Genomic DNA, 17,597 nt, shown 5'->3' on the forward strand with positions numbered 1-17,597 from the left:
TTGAGGACACTTAAGCTGGGAGGGGAGGGGAGGGGAGGGGAGGGGAGGGTTGGGGCGATTTAGGGTATATATCCAGTGTGGCTTTGCAGCATCCTATTTGATAAATATAACAGGCAGGACAACCAACTCGGCTGGAAAACACGGCTACAGCCGCACCCTCGGTAATAAAGATGGGTGTGGCACAGTAAGAGGTTTATGGTTCCCTTTTCTCTTTAAAGAATATTTAAAAACGGGAGGGGGGGGGGAATCATGCAGCATTTTAGGACTTTTGTGGATTTCCATTGAGAAACAACCCCCAAAAAAAGCACCATCTATAGGCTTTTTTTTCTTTTAGTTGTTATCATTTCTGCACTAAAAACAGCTCAGGTGGCTCTGTTTTCGCTCCCGAAATGCTCCGCATCCGCGTTTCCGTATTATCTCCGTCGCGTGTGACCACGAACCGGAGCTCGAAGTTCATTGCGGTTCAAGTCGGGGTTCGACTACATTCCCCATGTTTCCCCGGGCGCCGGAACTGGAGGCACAAAGCGGAAGCATGCGAAGGTAAACAAAACTCTCAGCCGCCAACCGACGTGCCAACCAGTACGTTTAGGAGAACCGTGGCGCCTTGAATCGCACTTGATTTGGTTTTCAGACCCGCTTTGACGCTGTTGTTACCGGTAAATATTAGTTTAGAGCCGTTACGCACCGTTTACGTCGATCAGTCGGTCTGCTTCTGGCACCGCTGTAGTCATGGAGATAGCTGCAGCCAAGTAAGCTAGCGGTGGCTGATCTCTGTTGCTCTCGTATATGTTTTGTCATCCACGTTTTAATTCTAAAAATACATTAAACAGGACTTTTTTTGTCTTTCTCCATTTTTACTGACATATTCCGTCGACTCGTAGCTTAGCGCAGACCCCGCTGCCTCAGCTCTGGCTGCTGTCGTCGTCGTCGTCGTCGTCCCGGAGGTTTCAGCTAATCACTTGTATCGGCCCGCTGAGAGTTCAATAAATGAAATCACAGGGGACTGAAAGGAAACGAAAAAGTTAAACATAACAGAAATATATTACCCTTTCTCAAGAGACAGTTAAGGCGGTTCGTAACGTTAGACCTCCGCCTCTGTCAGTGTCAGAGCAACTGGATTAAAACGCGTGTGTCTAAATGTATTTCCACCATTTTGGACGAATATTAGAGTTTTACCTCCTCGAGCCTCCAGCAGTTATTTAAATGAAACCGTGAGAAGTTTCGAGGGGAGCAGCAAGCTAGCAGCTTGACAGTTTTTGTTTGTTTGTTTAGCTGTAAAATGTTCATCTGAAAAGTACAGCTGTCAGATAAATGTAGTTAAAAAAAAAAGTCTAATATTTGCATCCAAAATGTAGTGGCGTGGCAGTATAAAATAGTATTATAGTGGAAATACTCACGTCATGTAAAAAGTTTAGCTCTTTCCACCACTGATTTTATTTGACATCTTTGTTTTTAGTTCACCTCAGACAAGCATGGGGTCGGGCAATATGGATAAAATCTTCATTACGGAACGTGTGATTTTGCAATGTTGATATCGGTGTACTCTATACTGTCATTCATACAATTGTCTGGAAGTTTGATTGAGAAAATATTTCTAAATTAAACAAAATTTGGGGCTGTCAGTTTTTGATAGATTTAGACGCCTCGTAAATTAAAATACTAAATCACATCGATGTAAATGGGTTGCTGTGAAGTGATCCTGCTTATTGATGTAAAAAAAAAAAAAAATCCCGCTTGTGGCCTAATACAACCAGAGTTACTATGGATGGATGGATGGATCCCTACCTCTTTATAAACAGTCCAGAAAAATCTCTGAGACATTTATTCTCTCACGTTAACTGTTAATTGGACAAAACAAGCAACCTGGAAGTGGCACCTTGGGCTTCATGAAATGGTCAGTCGGTTTATCGAGAAAATAATCGTCAGATTAATGGATCCGCCCTCATTGTCCAACCAGAGACGAACGTTATGTATTTAAGTTCCTGCATAACTGCACTTCACTTTTACAAAATTCCTTTGGCTCGTGTGTTATATTCTTGTCAGTTGTTGTTATATCAGCATCCAGTGCGTGTCTGACCCGATGTCTCTCTGTGTTAAATTTGTCAGGGTGAGCCGGCAAACCTGTGAGGATGGTCCGCTGCTGGAGGAGCAGGAGACGGAGGGCCAGCGGCAGCTGCACAGCCTCCTGCTGCAGCAGCTCCACACTGACGTTGACATCGACCGGTCAGAAACCATCTGTTTGTATCTCCAGAAGATGTGTTTACCGTAAAAATATGAAAATATGAAATGAACCGTCTTTCCTTGATAATGATCGATGGAAACATCGAATGGATGAATTGTACAGAAGCGATTTCCTCTCCAGACCAGTTTAGTACTATACTGTATTTGGTCCAGTCTTCTGGACTTCCAGCCAACTAGATTTTCCTTCAGCGTTGAGACTAATAGTAGATGCAACAATCTACCACAATGTGATCTCCTGTCTGATGTTGTTAACATTTTTGCAAAGATTTCCCTGCCGCACACAAACAAAATTGTTCTGTAGTTAGTAAAACTGGCAGCTATCAAGCAAAAGATCTCGCAGTTGATAACAGATTTGGAAAGAAGAATAAAATTCAAGCCACTTAATATTGTCTGACCTTACAGCTAGTTAAAGTACTTAGATTTAAGGCTTGTAAGTTTGATAAAACAAAGGGACGTCTGAAATTTTATGTTAATAAGGACTGAAATGAAAATACTTTTAATTCAGGTCAGTTGATATCTATAAACAGAACCACAAATTATTGGTGGATATATTTTTGCACTGTAGGTATAGCTATCTCTTACTATAGACATTTTAACAATTGAGCTGTTCCTTGGTATAGTTTATAGTAAAAAAAAGATAATACACCTGTTGAAATTATTCATCAATTCCAGCACAAAACATGAATCTGTGTGAAGATCAGTTTGATTTATAAACACTGAGTTTAGGATCAGGTTTTGGCTCTGTTGCTCTGTTGGCTCCAAAAATATTTGTCTCAAACTTCATTCATATCCAAATTATAGCTAAACAGTGACTGGATGAATTTACTGTGACACGGTTACAATAAAGAAAGACTAAACACAGAGAATAAAAACTGCCTGTGTGTTCATGTGTAGCTCATTGGGAAAAGAAAGCAGTGTCTGAGGCTTTATCCCCAACAGAGCTCTCTGTGCTGTATCAAAAAAAAAAAATTCCCACACTCTTGTTTCTGTGAGGCGCTTTGGATAAAAGAGTCAGTCGAATTCTCTGTCATGTTACCTTCAAAGTGTCCCACAGAGCAGCATGGAGGGTTTTCTGTACACAACCCTCAGGGCTACAGATTCTTACACCGCCATCTCTCTATCAGTAAATTCCCATTGTAACATCAGAAACAACATTGAGGCCATGTGACTTGGAAAACGTCCCTTTAATACCAGTCAGCCTGCAGCTGCCTTTGTCAGAGCTGTGAGCGGATCCTGCGTGATGCAGACATCACGTACACAAAAAGTCTTACCGTCGATCTCATTTCGGAAGAAATTCTGTCTCACAGATGTGTAGCCAAGAGGCAGTGCTTCGCCCCAGCAGCGCTCTACCGGCCGTTTGGGGAGCAGGCCGCCGGAGTTAGGAGCCTGTCCCAGTTCCAGGCCCTGCAGGACGGGGAGAGGGAGCTGGCCAGCCTGCGGGAGCTGGGCCTCACTGAAGCTGAGATCCAGCTGTGGCAGAGCAGAGACGCACCAGAGGCAGCGGAGAAGGTAAAACCTGAGAACAGGACGAGCTGGGTTTGATTCCTTGCCCTCTATGTGTGGAGTTTGAATGTTCTCCGCATGTGTGCTCTGGTTTCCTTTTATGCAAAAAACCCCCCCAAAAAACATCAGGTCATGTGAATTGGCTACTCACAGCTGTGAATGATGAGCCTCCATTCTTTCCCCATCTTCCACTGCATTGTATGTGTGAAGTGTAAGGACTAAGAAATACTTGTTGTGTTTTTGTTTTTTAAAATTCCAATTTACTTTCCATTCGGGGAAAAGTGACAGATGATTTCCCTGCTCAGTATTCAAACAACAGATGAATCAGACATCCAAATCTATAACCCTTTATGTAAATCTAACTTCTTAACTCTGATATGCATACTATATATATATAAAGCTCATCCAGCAAACGAATGTCTGACCCCTGACTCTGTGCCCACGCAGTCCCATGGAGTGTGCGCAGCTCCGGGGGCGAAGCAGCAGCGCCTGCAGGCGATCAGAGACAAGATTGAAGCCAGGGCAGAGCTCCTGTCCCGCCCACAGCGCTTCGCCACCAGCCGGCCACTGTCACGCCGGGAGATGGAGATTGAACGAGCGCTGTTCCAGGGAACGGACCGCCTGGGTTTCCTCACCGCGCTTTACCATCGAGGTATGGAGCGCTACAGAGTCACCGGGGTGCCCGTTTCTGTGCGGAGAGAGAGCCGTCAGGTTGCAACTGAACAGTGTTCTGTGAAGTTAGAACGAATAGAGTAAAGCAGAGTAGAGCAGGAGAAATAATAAATCAGAACAGACTGTGTTGACAGAGTCTAATATTAGGATAAATAAAACTGTTCGAAGCAACAGTACAGGGGAGAGAAAGTGGGTAAAACAGTCACTGTTAAGTCCTTCTAAGTCCATATAGCAAGAGTTCATTTGGTCTGTTGTATTTTTCTCCACAGATGAAGATAAACAGGAGGACCAGCAGGGGGCATCCTCCTCTGATCCAATGGACGCTCTCTATAAAGACGTTCTCAGCAAGGAGAGACAGCAAGCTTCACTACAGGACTCTGAGGGAAAGACAGCTGCAGCACACAGCACCAAGCCGGGCACCGACCAATCACAGAACTCACAGACAGACAATGACCAATCTGAAGACACGGCCGCGCGTCAATCGGAAGCGCAGGGTGAAAAGAGATCATCGGGCGCGCCAGAGTCAAGTTCAGATACGTCAGAGCAGCAGCACAGTCAGGACCTACAGGGCCGAACACGACTGGCCGCTCCAACAAAGATAGAAATAAGCCAGCCAATCGGCAGTCTGCGTGGAGCGGTGAAGGCGGGGTCAGGGGGGCCGCTGACTGTCAGAGGGGAGATTGAGACAATTACAGACGAGGAAATCCTGCAGAACCGTGAATCCGAGGAAGGGATCCGGACAATCCCGAGGTTCCGAAACTACCAGCCGGGAAAACCCTCCAAGGTATCGACGGCCACAAAGTGTTTGTTCTGGTGTCAGCGAGATGATCCTGATGGTTAGTTCATCGGACTCTTGTTTTAAGATAGCTCCAGTGGTAATGGTTTTCAAACACAAATAAAAGAACACTTATTTCCCAGTCGAAACCAGTCCAGAGATTCAAAAATCGTTTAAATGTGTCTTTAAAAAAAAAAAGCGGTTAGAAAAGCTCCAAGCTCTTCCCCAGCCATAGTTTCCCTCCAACACAGGTAACATAAGAGTCATTATATCAGCTCAAAGTATGCACTTCCCTCCGTTTAACAGCAGAGTAGATACTTTCATTTTAATTTCAACCTCCAGTTTTATATGCCACTGGTGATAGAGCAATATCTCTATGGACAGCATATGGTCATAAAATGTTACATTTAATCAGACGAGCGCTGATGGATAAATAGTCATTCAACAAATTAAAATGCAATAACTTTCCTCACAGGAATAACATTAGAGCCGCAGCACCGATTTAAAGCTGATGTTTGCAGCACACCGAGACACTCACATCGGCAGGTCACGTCTTTAACAACCTAACGCTCTTAAAGCGAAGCATTGAAATGAAATAAATCATCTCACGGTCATTTAAAACCTTCAATGTCTGCAGGTCGAGAACCACTGTCTCATAAATTGGACTCGTATCAGTCCGTCAAAAGAAAAGGCCGATAACTGCCGCGGACCGTACTTAGAGCTGCGGCGCCGAACAGAACACCCCGCGCTCGTAAATTTAGGTACAAACTGAACACGACGTGACAGTGACAGCGGCGTGACATGCGGGCAGAGGAATAGTTAAGCGGTTTGGCAAGTGTGGTGATTTGCTGTCTCCCCAGGAGTGAGATGAGAGGATCCATATGAATTCCATGTCTGTGCTATGACCTCACCCCTCCAAAAACCACGGGGGAAGAAGTTCAGAACAACTATATGTGCATGTGACGCAGTGTTGTAGAGCGAAAGCGGTGAGTGGATACTTACCCACGGTTTTTTTTTGTTTCCGTCTGACTCGCTGCAGGTGCTGTGTGTGAAGAACCTGAGTGTGCAGGCGTCGGTGGCCCAGCTGGTGGCGCTGTTCTCCAGGTTCGAGCCGGAGACCGGGCCCCCAGTCATCTACCGCCTGCTGACTGGAAGGATGAAGGGTCAGGCCTTCATCGCTCTGCCAGGTGAGAAACGGTCCCTCGCGTACAAAAGATGAGGGAGGGATGCGGCCCGCTGCCTCTGTACCCAGGATGCTGTCGGCCGTGATGGTCTCTACCTTCCCTTATACATTGCACACTAGCTCTGTGATTAGGTGTGTTTATTTTCCTTTGGCAGATGCTGAAACGGCCCAGAAAGCCTTGCTGTTGGTCCATGGATACCGGTTGCTAGGGAAACCTTTGGTGGTTGAGTTTGGCCGTGAGCGACAGGAAGAGGAGAAACAGAAGGAGAAGGAGGTGCAGGAAGAAAAGAAATGAAAAACAAAAACATGTTTATTCAGAGCAGCAAGGTGGATCCTCCAGAGCTGTGAATAACAGGCGGAGACGAATGTTATTGTATGTTATTTATTTTTTTCTGAATATAAAGTGGTCATCTTTGCCAGTTTCATATTAATAAATGTCTGTTTTACATGTTTTACACCAAAGTTTTGGGTTTTTTTTACTTGTCATCTTGATAATACAGTATTTACGACAATATAAGCAAGCAGACTTAGAAAATACATGTCATAAAACACGCAAATTACAATAAGAGAAGAACAAGAGCAAATAAAAATAAAGAATATAAACATAAAAACTGACAAAGGAGCAATGATACAAATTGAGTTTTACAAAATAAAACCATTTTCTCCATCTTCTTTCATGTATTTAAATGTTCCCTCTTGACGTCAATGCCATTCGCCCCATGGTTAGATTATTTTTTTCCTGTCATTTATCTCTGGTTTAATATCAGGACATGATATTTTTAACCATAACGTAGCCATAAGATCAGAGAATCTAAAATGCTCAGTTTAAGCTGAGGTTCTGTTGAGATTTTACCAAGGATTTAAATTCTATATCTAAATAAAAGGTTCTTTCATACATATATGTATTGTGTGTGTGTGTGTGTGTGTGTGTGTGTGTGTGTGTTTTATATATATATATATATATATAGAGAGAGAGAGAGAGATCTATATACATATATGTATATATATATATAATTTGATTGCTTTTCTTATTCAAATATTCTTCTTCCAAATAAATCTTCGGGAACTGCCCAGACCGAAGCTCTGACTGAACGAGGCTCGAGTAACCGAGCAGTCGGGGCGGTTCGGACGGACGCCGAACCCTCAGCGCGATCGATAAATGCGGACGTGAGTAGCGCACGTGACGTGCGTGAATTGAACGCGCTCAGACTCACCCTTTCGGTCGCGTGAGGCGGAGACGCGGTGCTCGGTTTTCATCTGGGCTGAAACACTTCGGGCAGTAACCGCCGCTGGGTCAAACCAAGGTCAACCTCAGCGCTGTCTCCGAGGCTCCTGTTCAAATTCGGTGCCGCTGTTCTCTCGGGCACCAGATGGAGCCATTCGGCCACTGAAGGTTGGTCGGTTTCTTTTGAGCGAGGACTGGGCCTGAGAAGGGAATCAGTGCAGCCCCTGAAGTTGAAAAAAAAAAAAAAAAAAGTTTCCTGACAAAAGCAGAACAGGCACAATCCCCCTCTGGTGTCACTTAGCGTCTCACTTCCTGCCCCCACACCGATATGGTTCGTGTGCTGCAGCACCGAGCGGCGAAGGCTTAGCGGTCGAGCCGGAAATCCCAGCTCTGGCGCGCTCTTGCCTCAGAGGTTTGGCCCCACCGAAGACCAAACCGGCCCTGGTCCCGGGGAAACTGAAAATGCTCATTAGATGTGGTGACAGCTCGGTTGTAGGTTACCTCTTCCCTGCTGCAGAGGATTTGACTGAACCAACACAGTGACCGTGTTGACTTTAACAGAATGATGTGAATTTTCCTGCTATTTTAATTTCGTAATAAAAATATGGGCTATAGGACGAATGTGGACTATTGTCAGATTTTCAATTTGAGCTGGACCTTTTTTATATACAATATAAAGTTTCACGTGTATAATACACAATCATTTTTCATTTTTGGTGGCCAACGTCAGCACCTATGGATGCAACCTTTGCCAAACCTTTGCCACACCTTGTTTTAGGGACCTGATGCAACTACAAAAAATACTGCTATCGTTTTCTTCCTTTTTTTTTGTGGAACTTTTCTCCCCAGGATTCATATTTGCGCCCCAGTTTGAAGGCGGTCTGCTTTGCTTCGAACTTGGCCGGTAATTTATGTCGTCTGGCCGGCGAAGTTCACCAGCGCACCAGTGCCCCCCTTCAACTGGTATCCCCAGTGCATGAGTTCAGTTGCGGTAGGGTGCTGCTGTTAGCTCTCCGTTCTCAGATCCTGAACTGTGTTTCCCACAAACTGCCAGGGCAGTCCGTCTCTGGATGCGCCGGTCCGTTTCCGTCCAAGGTTAAACTGTTAACCGTCCCGTCAGTAGCGGGTGGTTGGTTTTTGACTTCTTTTTGTGATCATTTTCCTTGATAAATACAATTATTTCGTTTTTTAATGGGTGATCCAGGTTTCCTTCAAAAACTCATGCTGACAACTAGTATTTAATTTAAGATGATGGTTGTGGTTAATTCATCACTACAGTCTTATTCAATTCGGTGGGTTTTTTTTATGCATTATTTTATTTTCTCCCTAGATATCCCCAGTGCACCAGGAAACAGGGACTGTTCACTCGGCGCTGCCGGTTGTACACCCTGTATCTGTGACACACAAAGTGCTCAGGAGCATCCACCGTATGTTTTTTCAGACCGCGCTTGGTCTTTATCACAGCCTCGGCGTGCATGTGTCCCTGGTCCGCTTATCTCTGGTGCTCTCTCGGTCGAAAGTGTGTCGGTTGAACCGGTTCACTTCCTGAACGTCCCAGACTCCAGTTTCGGTCTGGGCTCGACCCCCAGGAGCCGTGGTCTGTGGCATTTTGCGTTTCCCAACACGAGGAGAAGAAATCCTCATGGGTCTGATGGACTGTATCCCACCTGACCACAGGGCGCTGTGTATACTCAAACCTGAACGGAACCCACCAGTAGCTAAAGAAATGCCGTTTATTATAAGACAGCACGGACTGCGTTGCATCTTCGCACTTCATCCTACACTGGGACCTGCTCTCAAGTCCTCTCGTTGGAACAGACCCAAATGAAGACCCGCACTAATTCAAGTACGGCGGTTCAAAGAGGGTCGAGATCCAGTCATCACCTAATGTACTTGTATGTTTAAAGGGCAACCGTCCAAGCCTCAAGCGTTATCACAGTTTTGCGACTGTAAGCTGACCCAGTTAGCATGTGCCTGTTGGTCCGAGCTAAGCTGCATATCGACTGGAGTAAAGTAGTGGCTTTGTTTGTTTAGGTTTGTTTGTGTTGATCCTCTGTTTGCCTTCAGTTCAGGGCCCTGATCTTTCTCCCCATTGTGGACTGTAAAAAACACCGGTCAAAAGTTTCCTGTAACACCAACAGTCATGGTCTTTTAACAAGTGCCTCATAAAAAGGCCTTTACGTGGCAGTTGTTCTACCTCTATACTTTAAACTTGGATTTGTAGGAAATTCAGAGCAGTCATTAGATAAAAGACCAATTCCACCCAAAAGAAAACAAATCAAAACCTTGTCAAACACAGGCGTGGCTAATAATACCAATAATGGCTGGTACTGAATCACCGTCATGGCCTATCGGGACACCTAAATGCAGCAGCACGGACATCGATTAGATATTGGTTCCACCTGCGCTTTCGCTGCTATGTCAGCTCAAAATATCCGCTGCCGTGATGTGCTATGGCGCATGCCTAACCATTCGTGGTGCTGAACAAGTTGTATGAAAAAAAAGAAAAAAGGAAAAAAGCGTTCAACAAATGGCATGTAGGAAATGTTTAGTTTTATTTCCAAGTAAAAAATAAACCAAAAAAACACTTTTGAAGCTTTGTTTAAATCAGCCGACAGAAGGTTTTTCAATGTACCAGAAATAAATCCACGATAATCATCAGGGATGTGGCGCAAAAAACATCGAGAACTTTTAGCTGAGTGGGAATGACCCAAAGAGGACCAAAGAAGAAGGGGTGATGCCTGGACCTCAAGTGAGAGGTGTAAATGTCCCGTGGCAAGGGAGGTCGCGCTTTGCATCAAGTCGCTGTATCCATCCGTGTTTTAAGGTGCATGTGCTGAAGATCCTCAGACTGGCAGAAAAGAGAAAAGGTCAAACAGACCTCTACACCGCTTTTTACAGACGGCAGCCTGCGATCCAAACAGGCGCAACACCCTTTTTCACTCTGTGATATTAAAGCACACTGACACTTAAAAGCTTTGGGAACTTCTCTGAATTACTCTCAGGGAGACTGCGTTGCATTTAGGTCTGGTCACACTTGATGCGGACGGTCCGGTGGACTAACTGACTACCAGTGGAGCAGTCTGAGTTTCGGCCGACACAGCCGGCCCACTGTGAGAGGCGATCGCCGGGGTTCAGATTAGAAATGTCAGGCCTGGCTTTAGCTTTCATGCTGAAAGCCACTGGGAAGGTTAGTTACCAGAGTGTTTACAAAAAAACAACAACAAAACGAAGTGAATAAAAGGGTTGTTTAGTTTTTAGTCATCTGCGACACATCTGTGTTTGTGTGGTCGACACTTTATGACTTTTCTACAAATGAGTGACATCCTGCACATTTTTAAAGGCACAAAGTCTTCAGAACAGATACAGAGAGATAATTGTAGATAATAGTTCTTGCGGTCGGGTTGTGTAGTGGATGTTATCGTTTCTTTCCGCAGACACTTTAAACTGGCCTCCTCCGAAACGCCACAGTTTCTCTTAATTTCACAAGCGTTTGAAAATGCTAAAACAAGCAGATCCACCACAGATTGCAGAACATGAAGAGGCAACAGCTTGTTGCTCCATCAGCTATGTAATGACAACATTGGATTAAATACACTACATAAATACATTTCATTGAATGTAAGTTGTCGGAGAGCGATATGTAAAGGTGTGATGGAGTGGCAGTAGCCTCAGACATATCCTGTGATGTCGTATCCTGCCGCAGTGGGCTTCTTGACTCCCTGGACTGCATGTGTACCCGAGTGGGAGCTGTCGCTGGTACTGCGTACCAGTGTCTGCCCCCTGCTGGATGTGTTGACGCCCCCCACCTGCAGGGTGGGGTTGCGGTAGATCTGTGAGGTTGTCCGTGCCCCTACGCCGGGCATGCCGCCCCCCACTGGATACGGATACCCTCCGCCGTGCCGTCTCCCGCGGCCGCCATCCTGCTCCTCGTAGCACGACACACACAGCAACCCCCCTCCCAGCATGGAGATGAGCGCCGAGGCCAGGCCGACATATAGGCACTCCCCCAGCTCAAATTTCATGCTGGCAGGTACGTTTGGTCTGTAGAAGGTCTGGACCACCTCGTGCGTGGTCCATGCCACAGGTATGAGTGCCAGAAAGCCCGCAGTGAGGAATAGGCCGCCGCCGGCACCGGCCACGCGACTCTTAACTGCACCTGTGCCCTCCAAGCAAAGAGTGCACTGCATCCCCAGGGCTGCCACGGCAATTGCAAGGATAGACAACACTATGGAGATGACCATGAGGGCACGGGAGGCCTGCAGGTCGGAGGGAAGGGCCAACATGGAGTTGTAGGTCTCGCACTGGAAAGCCCCCGTGCTCTGATAGACGCACTCCATCCACAGGCCCCTCATGTTGGCCACGGCCGTGACGATGTTGGAGCCAATGTGGGCAGAAATCTGCCAGTACGGTAGCACTGTGGCGACCAGGGTACCCAGCATCCCCAGCAGGCCCAGGAAGAAGCCCATCAGCTCTAGAGCTGCCGAAGCCATGGCCACGACTGTGATGGAGGACACCCGAGGGTAAAAACACAGAGAGGAGATCAGCGCAGATCAGATTTTTTCAACCCTTACAGTAAAGACAATAACAGCAGTACCAGAATAAGAGCAATATAATGAAAAGGGCTATGTTAAGGCCAGTTTATGAAACTTTATGTACCAACTGAATTTGGTTTTCTTTCTAAATTTAAGTTTTATTACTTACCAAACTGTCAAGAGTTGTAGCTTCAGCACAGCTGAGCTGTACCAACAGTCTTGGTTTTGGCTTTGTTCCCTTGCAAACTGTCCGGCAGACTAATTTATTCAAACAGCCTCTGCTACAACGCCCCCCCCATGCTAAATGTATTTTATGTATTTAACTACGTTGACTAGTTTTCCGATCAGCTGTGTAAACAAGTAGGCATAGCATACGTAGCTTTATGGCCCGCAAGCTAACAAGCTGCGATTAGCTAAATATGGAATTTTATTGAGATGTAACTGCCAGTGAAGGTGGCTTTTTGCAGCCATTTTGCCGAAGCTTGATGACTCTCAGTTGCTTTCGCTGTGTGGATGTGGCGGAATGTCGGACGTTCCCATCGTCTCTGATTCGAAATCACAACTAGAGCTGATGTGAAAGATTTTCTTCTGCTTGGTTATTCGGTCAAAATTACAGTCACGACGTGAACGTGGCAATGACCTGTGTCCGGGAAACTAGCCGACTTTGCTCTAAGTCCACGAATACACAAACACAAATACCACCACGTCTCAACTCAAACCACATACTTATAAAGTAGATGCGGTGGACAAATTAACTTCAACACCTCATGCACTCTAACGGTGGATAACCAAATCGCAGCTGAAAAAATTGGTACAATGGTGGGTCGTGTAGGTCGCATATACAACGTACATGTTTGTTTTATCACCGCTGCAGCCGCAGACAGGGATTTGGCTCTTTAGAAACTCTGCTGGTAGTCGTTGGCTTAAAAAACCCCAGTGCTAATTGCCAAACTTCATTTAAATGCTGCTAACTGACCTTCAAACAAGTTTATGCATCGTCTTTCTGATAGTATTAAGACAAAGGTAAGTCCTTTCCATGAGGTGTCAACATTTCAGTAATATGTGCCACACACACACACACACACACACAGACACACAGCCCACATTCATGCCATACCTGAGACTGCTGAAAGAGCCAGACGCTGGACTAGTCGAGGATTTGATTATGTTTGTTTGCTGCGGGAGCTGAAGATGCAGCTGGAGCGGAGGATGAGGAGGTGGAGGATGAAGATACAGTACCGCCTGCAGCCTGTACAGGTTGTACTCACCACTGGTATTTCTGATGAACCTTCTCCTGCTTCTTCAGTAGAAAAAAAAAAAAAAATGTTGCTGTTGCTTTTTCAGACTCTGACTGCTCCCTCAGACTTTGACATATAGTCGCAGCTGTTTTGCTGCTGCAGTACTTTCAAATGGCACTAACTCTGCTGGCTGCACTGGACCAAGGGAGCCCAAAAAACACTTTCAGAACATTTGCTGCTTGAGAGGAAATACCATCCTTTGAGTTCTATGTGCTGCCTGTTGCAGAAGGCTATCTACTCGAAACCACTATAGTAGAGGACAGTGGACACGGTCACAGTCTGTGTTCCTGCACATTGTCTCCCTGACGCCGTCTCTGTCTCGGTCAGATGTTCTGCTGCCTTTGTTTGGGAGTGAGATATCTGTTCCTCATCCAGACCTTCACCTCCTGTCATGTGCACACACACTGACACTGACACCTCTGACAGTGACACACACATCCTCTCGGCCAGGCAGGTTAATCATTCTCTCGTCGGTCATTTCTCCAAAACAGACCTTTGGTACACCATCGTCAGCAGCAGCTCGGTCCAAAAACAAAAACCTGAGCAGACCCCTGTAACAGAATAAATGTTTCATTTCATCAGTTTTCCGTATAGCTGAGTAAAATCTGTTTCATTAAGCAAAAGATTTAAAAGACAAGAGTTCAAAAAACAGTTATCCTTTCATGTTATTGGAAAAAGTGTCTCCTGAGCATTTTTGGTGTTTTTAATTAAAATCAGCGATGAAGTAAGCCGCCCTGCAGCAAGGCGGAGAAGGAGTAAGGGAAAATGCTATATTTCGCTTTTAAAAAATGTTTTTATTTAAATTTAATTTGATCTAGTTTTCCGTTTTACTTTACGTATTTTATTCAATGGATTTCCCAAAAGAGACACTCCCCACTGTGTTACACGTGATGGTGAAGAAAGACAGTTGACTAAAAGTAAAAAAAAATAAAAAATAAACGTGTTAATGCTGGCCTTAGTTTATTTGTCATTTCTTTTCCCTTTTCCTATTCCCTCCCTCCCTTCCTCCTCATTCCTTCATTCACTCAGTCAGATGAGTCGCGACTTCTATTCCATTATTCCAGTCCACATTTCGAGTTTTATTTCAAATGGTAGAGTGACACCAGTACGTTTTTGGCCTTTTTTTAATTCAGTATTCATCAGACTGTTGTTCCGAAAAACTCTTAGACATCACAAACTGAATTATTTCACAATCCGTGCTGATTTAGGTCAAGTCCCCCACTGAACAGGAGATGCCAAAATCCTCCGCGCCGACATCAAATGTTTACTCTGATACTTCATGCAAACACTTGACGTAAAATATGTTGATGAAAATTAGGATTATTCTAAAACTTGGATGTCAATAATAACGTATTTTTAAAAGTATCTGTTTTCTGTGAGTACAACGTAAACAAGCTGATCAAACTGAAGTGTTGTTTTAGAATTAGCAGGGACTACTTTTCCCCGATTTCGTTAGGAGGTTGGTGACGGGGGGACTGGGCACAGGTAAAAATCACTAAGCTGTTGTTAAATATGCGTTTGTCTGCCTGAAATAGATTCCAGAATAAGCCTGGAATAAAAAGCCACGATGAAGTATCCTAACAAGAGTAAACTGACGAATGTAAATGCAACATGCTGCCAAGAGTGTTTATGCTAACATGTTAGCGTTGAGCAGCCTGATAATCAGGCTGGACTGCCATTTCGTTTCACCTGGACATTAATTCCACTTACTGTTTGAATCGCTGAGCAAATCAGGGATGTGGGCAGAGGTTCAGGGGTCTGGATCTGGTGTTTGTGGGACGGCGTTTCCCTCACGTAACGTAGCGAGCAAGCCCACCAACAAATCAGTCTCCTAAAAACTTGTTATAAACTAATAGGCTCTTCAGGGAATAGTGTGCCTTGTTTTACTGTTACTGTTGTTTCCACTGCAAATACTGAGGGCAAGCCTCCAGAATCCTCCCAGTGAACAAGCATTTTTAACTAGACATCACAACAATCTGATCATTTAACTTTTTTTTCTCATTTTATTCCTTCATTTAACCGTCCTACACGATGGTTTTTCGATTACAAAGCATTTCTCCACACACTCCAAACTGAATATGCCTCAGGGGGAGAAATATTAAATCCTTTTTATGATTGTTAATTTAATTTAGTATTGTTGCCTAAAGTCAGTCAAATTGAGCGATATTTAGGTTTTTTTTTTTTTTTTTAATGTAAGCATCAGCTGTTGTTGTGGTTGTTTAAACCCCCAAATTCCCAGAAACAGTGAGGAGGAGATGACCTCAGTGTCCTCAGTGGTAGCTACACCAGGCCCGTCTCTACACATGCACACAACCTCAGGCAGCCTAAGGTCTTACAGCAACATACAGTAAAATGACAGCAGACATCATGGTGTCGATCTGAAGGTCCACGCTGATCGAAGATTGAAATGCTGCTGGACGAGGCTTGATAATGCTGTTTGTCCCGAGATTACATAGAGTGGAGTGTGCCGCAGGAGTAGTGTTTAATTATGATCAGTGATTGAAGTAAAACATTTAGAAGAGCTATTAAAGATTGGTCCACCACAACTTCTCTGTCATGCTTCATTTAATATTCTCCGCTGTCTTAAAATAAAAGAGAGTTGTCTGAAATTAAAGAAATAGAAAAATATGAAACTATAAATGTTAAAGTAGGAAATAAATAACATGTGAGATGGAATATGATGGATATGAATATGACAACAAAAAGTCCAATGAAAAAGCTTTCTTTTTAAGTGTTAAAATTCAGTTATTAATTCATCGCTTAAAGACAGATTAAGCAGTTAAAGTGGGCAAATATAACGAGTTTATCAATGTATCATTTAAAGGCAAAATTATTTCATTAATTTGTTAATTCATCAGTTTTTTGTTTTGTTTTTGATTTTTTTTTTTTTTTTTACCATATTTAATTTTAATTAAACAAATGTAAATGTCAAGAATAATTTTGATGACACCTTCCAGACTCCATACAAAAACCATTTTTACCCTGCCACGATACACTGTGAGTTTACAGCTCATTCAAGCTGACAGCGAACTTGGCTGCCGCTCGTGCATTGTCATCCATCGAATGTTTGCTGGGGCGTCAATTTGAAGACTGCTGGTGCTGAGATCAAATCAAAAAATCAAGTCATAGGAGCAAATAATACACACCATGTCAGTGTAACTCCAGATGTCAGATGAGGATCCCTCGTCGGTCAGTGTGGTTGCCATCGCAGCTGTTTACATGTGCCGTCAGAGTGTGTATCGGTGTCAGCAGTTACAGTCACTCAGTTCGCTGCCGATCTGGATCCCGGAGCTCAACCCTTGGGCTCCTAATCCGTCCAACCGGTTCTCACATGGCAGCAGCATCATAATGGGATTAGCGTATAATCCGGTCACTTCCCCTATGAAGCAGCCTGAGAGGGCAACGTCCACACACTCAGAAACACTGAGCCATTATTATAAACCACAGAGGGGCATTATATGGACACGCTGCATATTAATGAGGCAGCTCAGGTCAGCCTGTGCCCCTTTGTTATGTTGTTGTTACTGACTGGTGGTCGGTTGTTGCGAATGAATGAAAGGAACATAGTGCATCATGTTGCACAGTGTTAATCAAAGCATCATAACCATCGAAATCGGACGAAACGTTCGTTGGTGTGACTTTGAAAAGCACTCGGAAAAAATGCTCGACAAGGCCAAAAGTGCGTTGACGTCTGACGTGTTTGTGCAACGTGTCATTCCGAAACCCTGAGCATTAATCTGTTGCTATAGCAGCCTGCACTCCTCTCGGGAGGCACAATACATTGGGACCTGGCTGCAGGGACTTGCCTCCCAATCGACCTCAAGGACACACTGAAAGTGAAGTTGAGCACTAACTTTGGGAGACACGGCCTGGCTCACTGTCGGCGTTCCAGTTCATCCCGAAGGTGCTGGATGGGGTCGAGGTCAGGGCTCGGCGCGGGCCAGTCGGGTTCTCCCACGCCAAACTCTTTATGGACCTGGCTTTGTGCATGGGGGCGCTGTCTTCTTGACTCAAAATAGGGCCTTCCCCAAAACTGTTGCCACAACATTAAAAGCACTATATTGTTGTAGTTTATTTGATGGTGCTGATGATGCGAAGAGGATGAAGGAGACTCCGCTGACACTGTCTTGACTGCATATAAAGGTTTATTACAAAGAAGAACAGC

At 44.7% G+C, this 17,597-nt stretch overlaps 2 protein-coding genes across 7 annotated transcripts; one reads left to right on the forward strand and one right to left on the reverse strand.

Moving 5' to 3' along the window:
- The first annotated feature begins 65 nt into the window (after window positions 1–65).
- Window positions 66–6,829, forward strand: rbm41 (RNA binding motif protein 41). 5 transcript variants are annotated; one of them, XM_040151346.1, is made up of 7 exons: window positions 66–184; window positions 2,107–2,223; window positions 3,549–3,750; window positions 4,192–4,396; window positions 4,686–5,200; window positions 6,231–6,378; window positions 6,530–6,829. In XM_040151346.1, the coding sequence occupies exons 1-7, from the start codon at window positions 171–173 to the stop codon at window positions 6,667–6,669; spliced, it is 1,341 nt and encodes a 446-aa protein (XP_040007280.1). In that variant the 5' UTR covers window positions 66–170; the 3' UTR covers window positions 6,670–6,829. The 5 variants fall into 5 exon arrangements, with proteins under 5 accessions (XP_040007280.1, XP_040007282.1, XP_040007279.1 ...); XM_040151348.1 differs by lacking the exon at window positions 66–184 and adding an exon at window positions 232–540 and having other exon boundaries at window positions 4,686–5,252; window positions 6,530–6,645; XM_040151345.1 differs by lacking the exon at window positions 66–184 and adding an exon at window positions 235–540.
- A 1,588-nt stretch (window positions 6,830–8,417) lies between these two features.
- Window positions 8,418–13,823, reverse strand: cldn2 (claudin 2). 2 transcript variants are annotated; one of them, XM_040149649.1, is made up of 2 exons: window positions 13,252–13,823; window positions 8,418–12,100 (listed from the first exon to the last, which is right to left on the reverse strand). In XM_040149649.1, exon 2 carries the CDS (start codon window positions 12,090–12,092, stop codon window positions 11,271–11,273), a length of 822 nt encoding a protein of 273 aa, XP_040005583.1. In that variant the 5' UTR covers window positions 12,093–12,100; window positions 13,252–13,823; the 3' UTR covers window positions 8,418–11,270. The 2 variants fall into 2 exon arrangements, with proteins under 2 accessions (XP_040005583.1, XP_040005584.1); XM_040149650.1 differs by lacking the exon at window positions 13,252–13,823 and adding an exon at window positions 12,304–13,236.
- Window positions 13,824–17,597: the final 3,774 nt, after the last annotated feature.

This window comes from Xiphias gladius, chromosome 17, assembly GCF_016859285.1.
Source record: "Xiphias gladius isolate SHS-SW01 ecotype Sanya breed wild chromosome 17, ASM1685928v1, whole genome shotgun sequence".
Lineage (NCBI taxonomy): Eukaryota > Metazoa > Chordata > Actinopteri > Istiophoriformes > Xiphiidae > Xiphias > Xiphias gladius.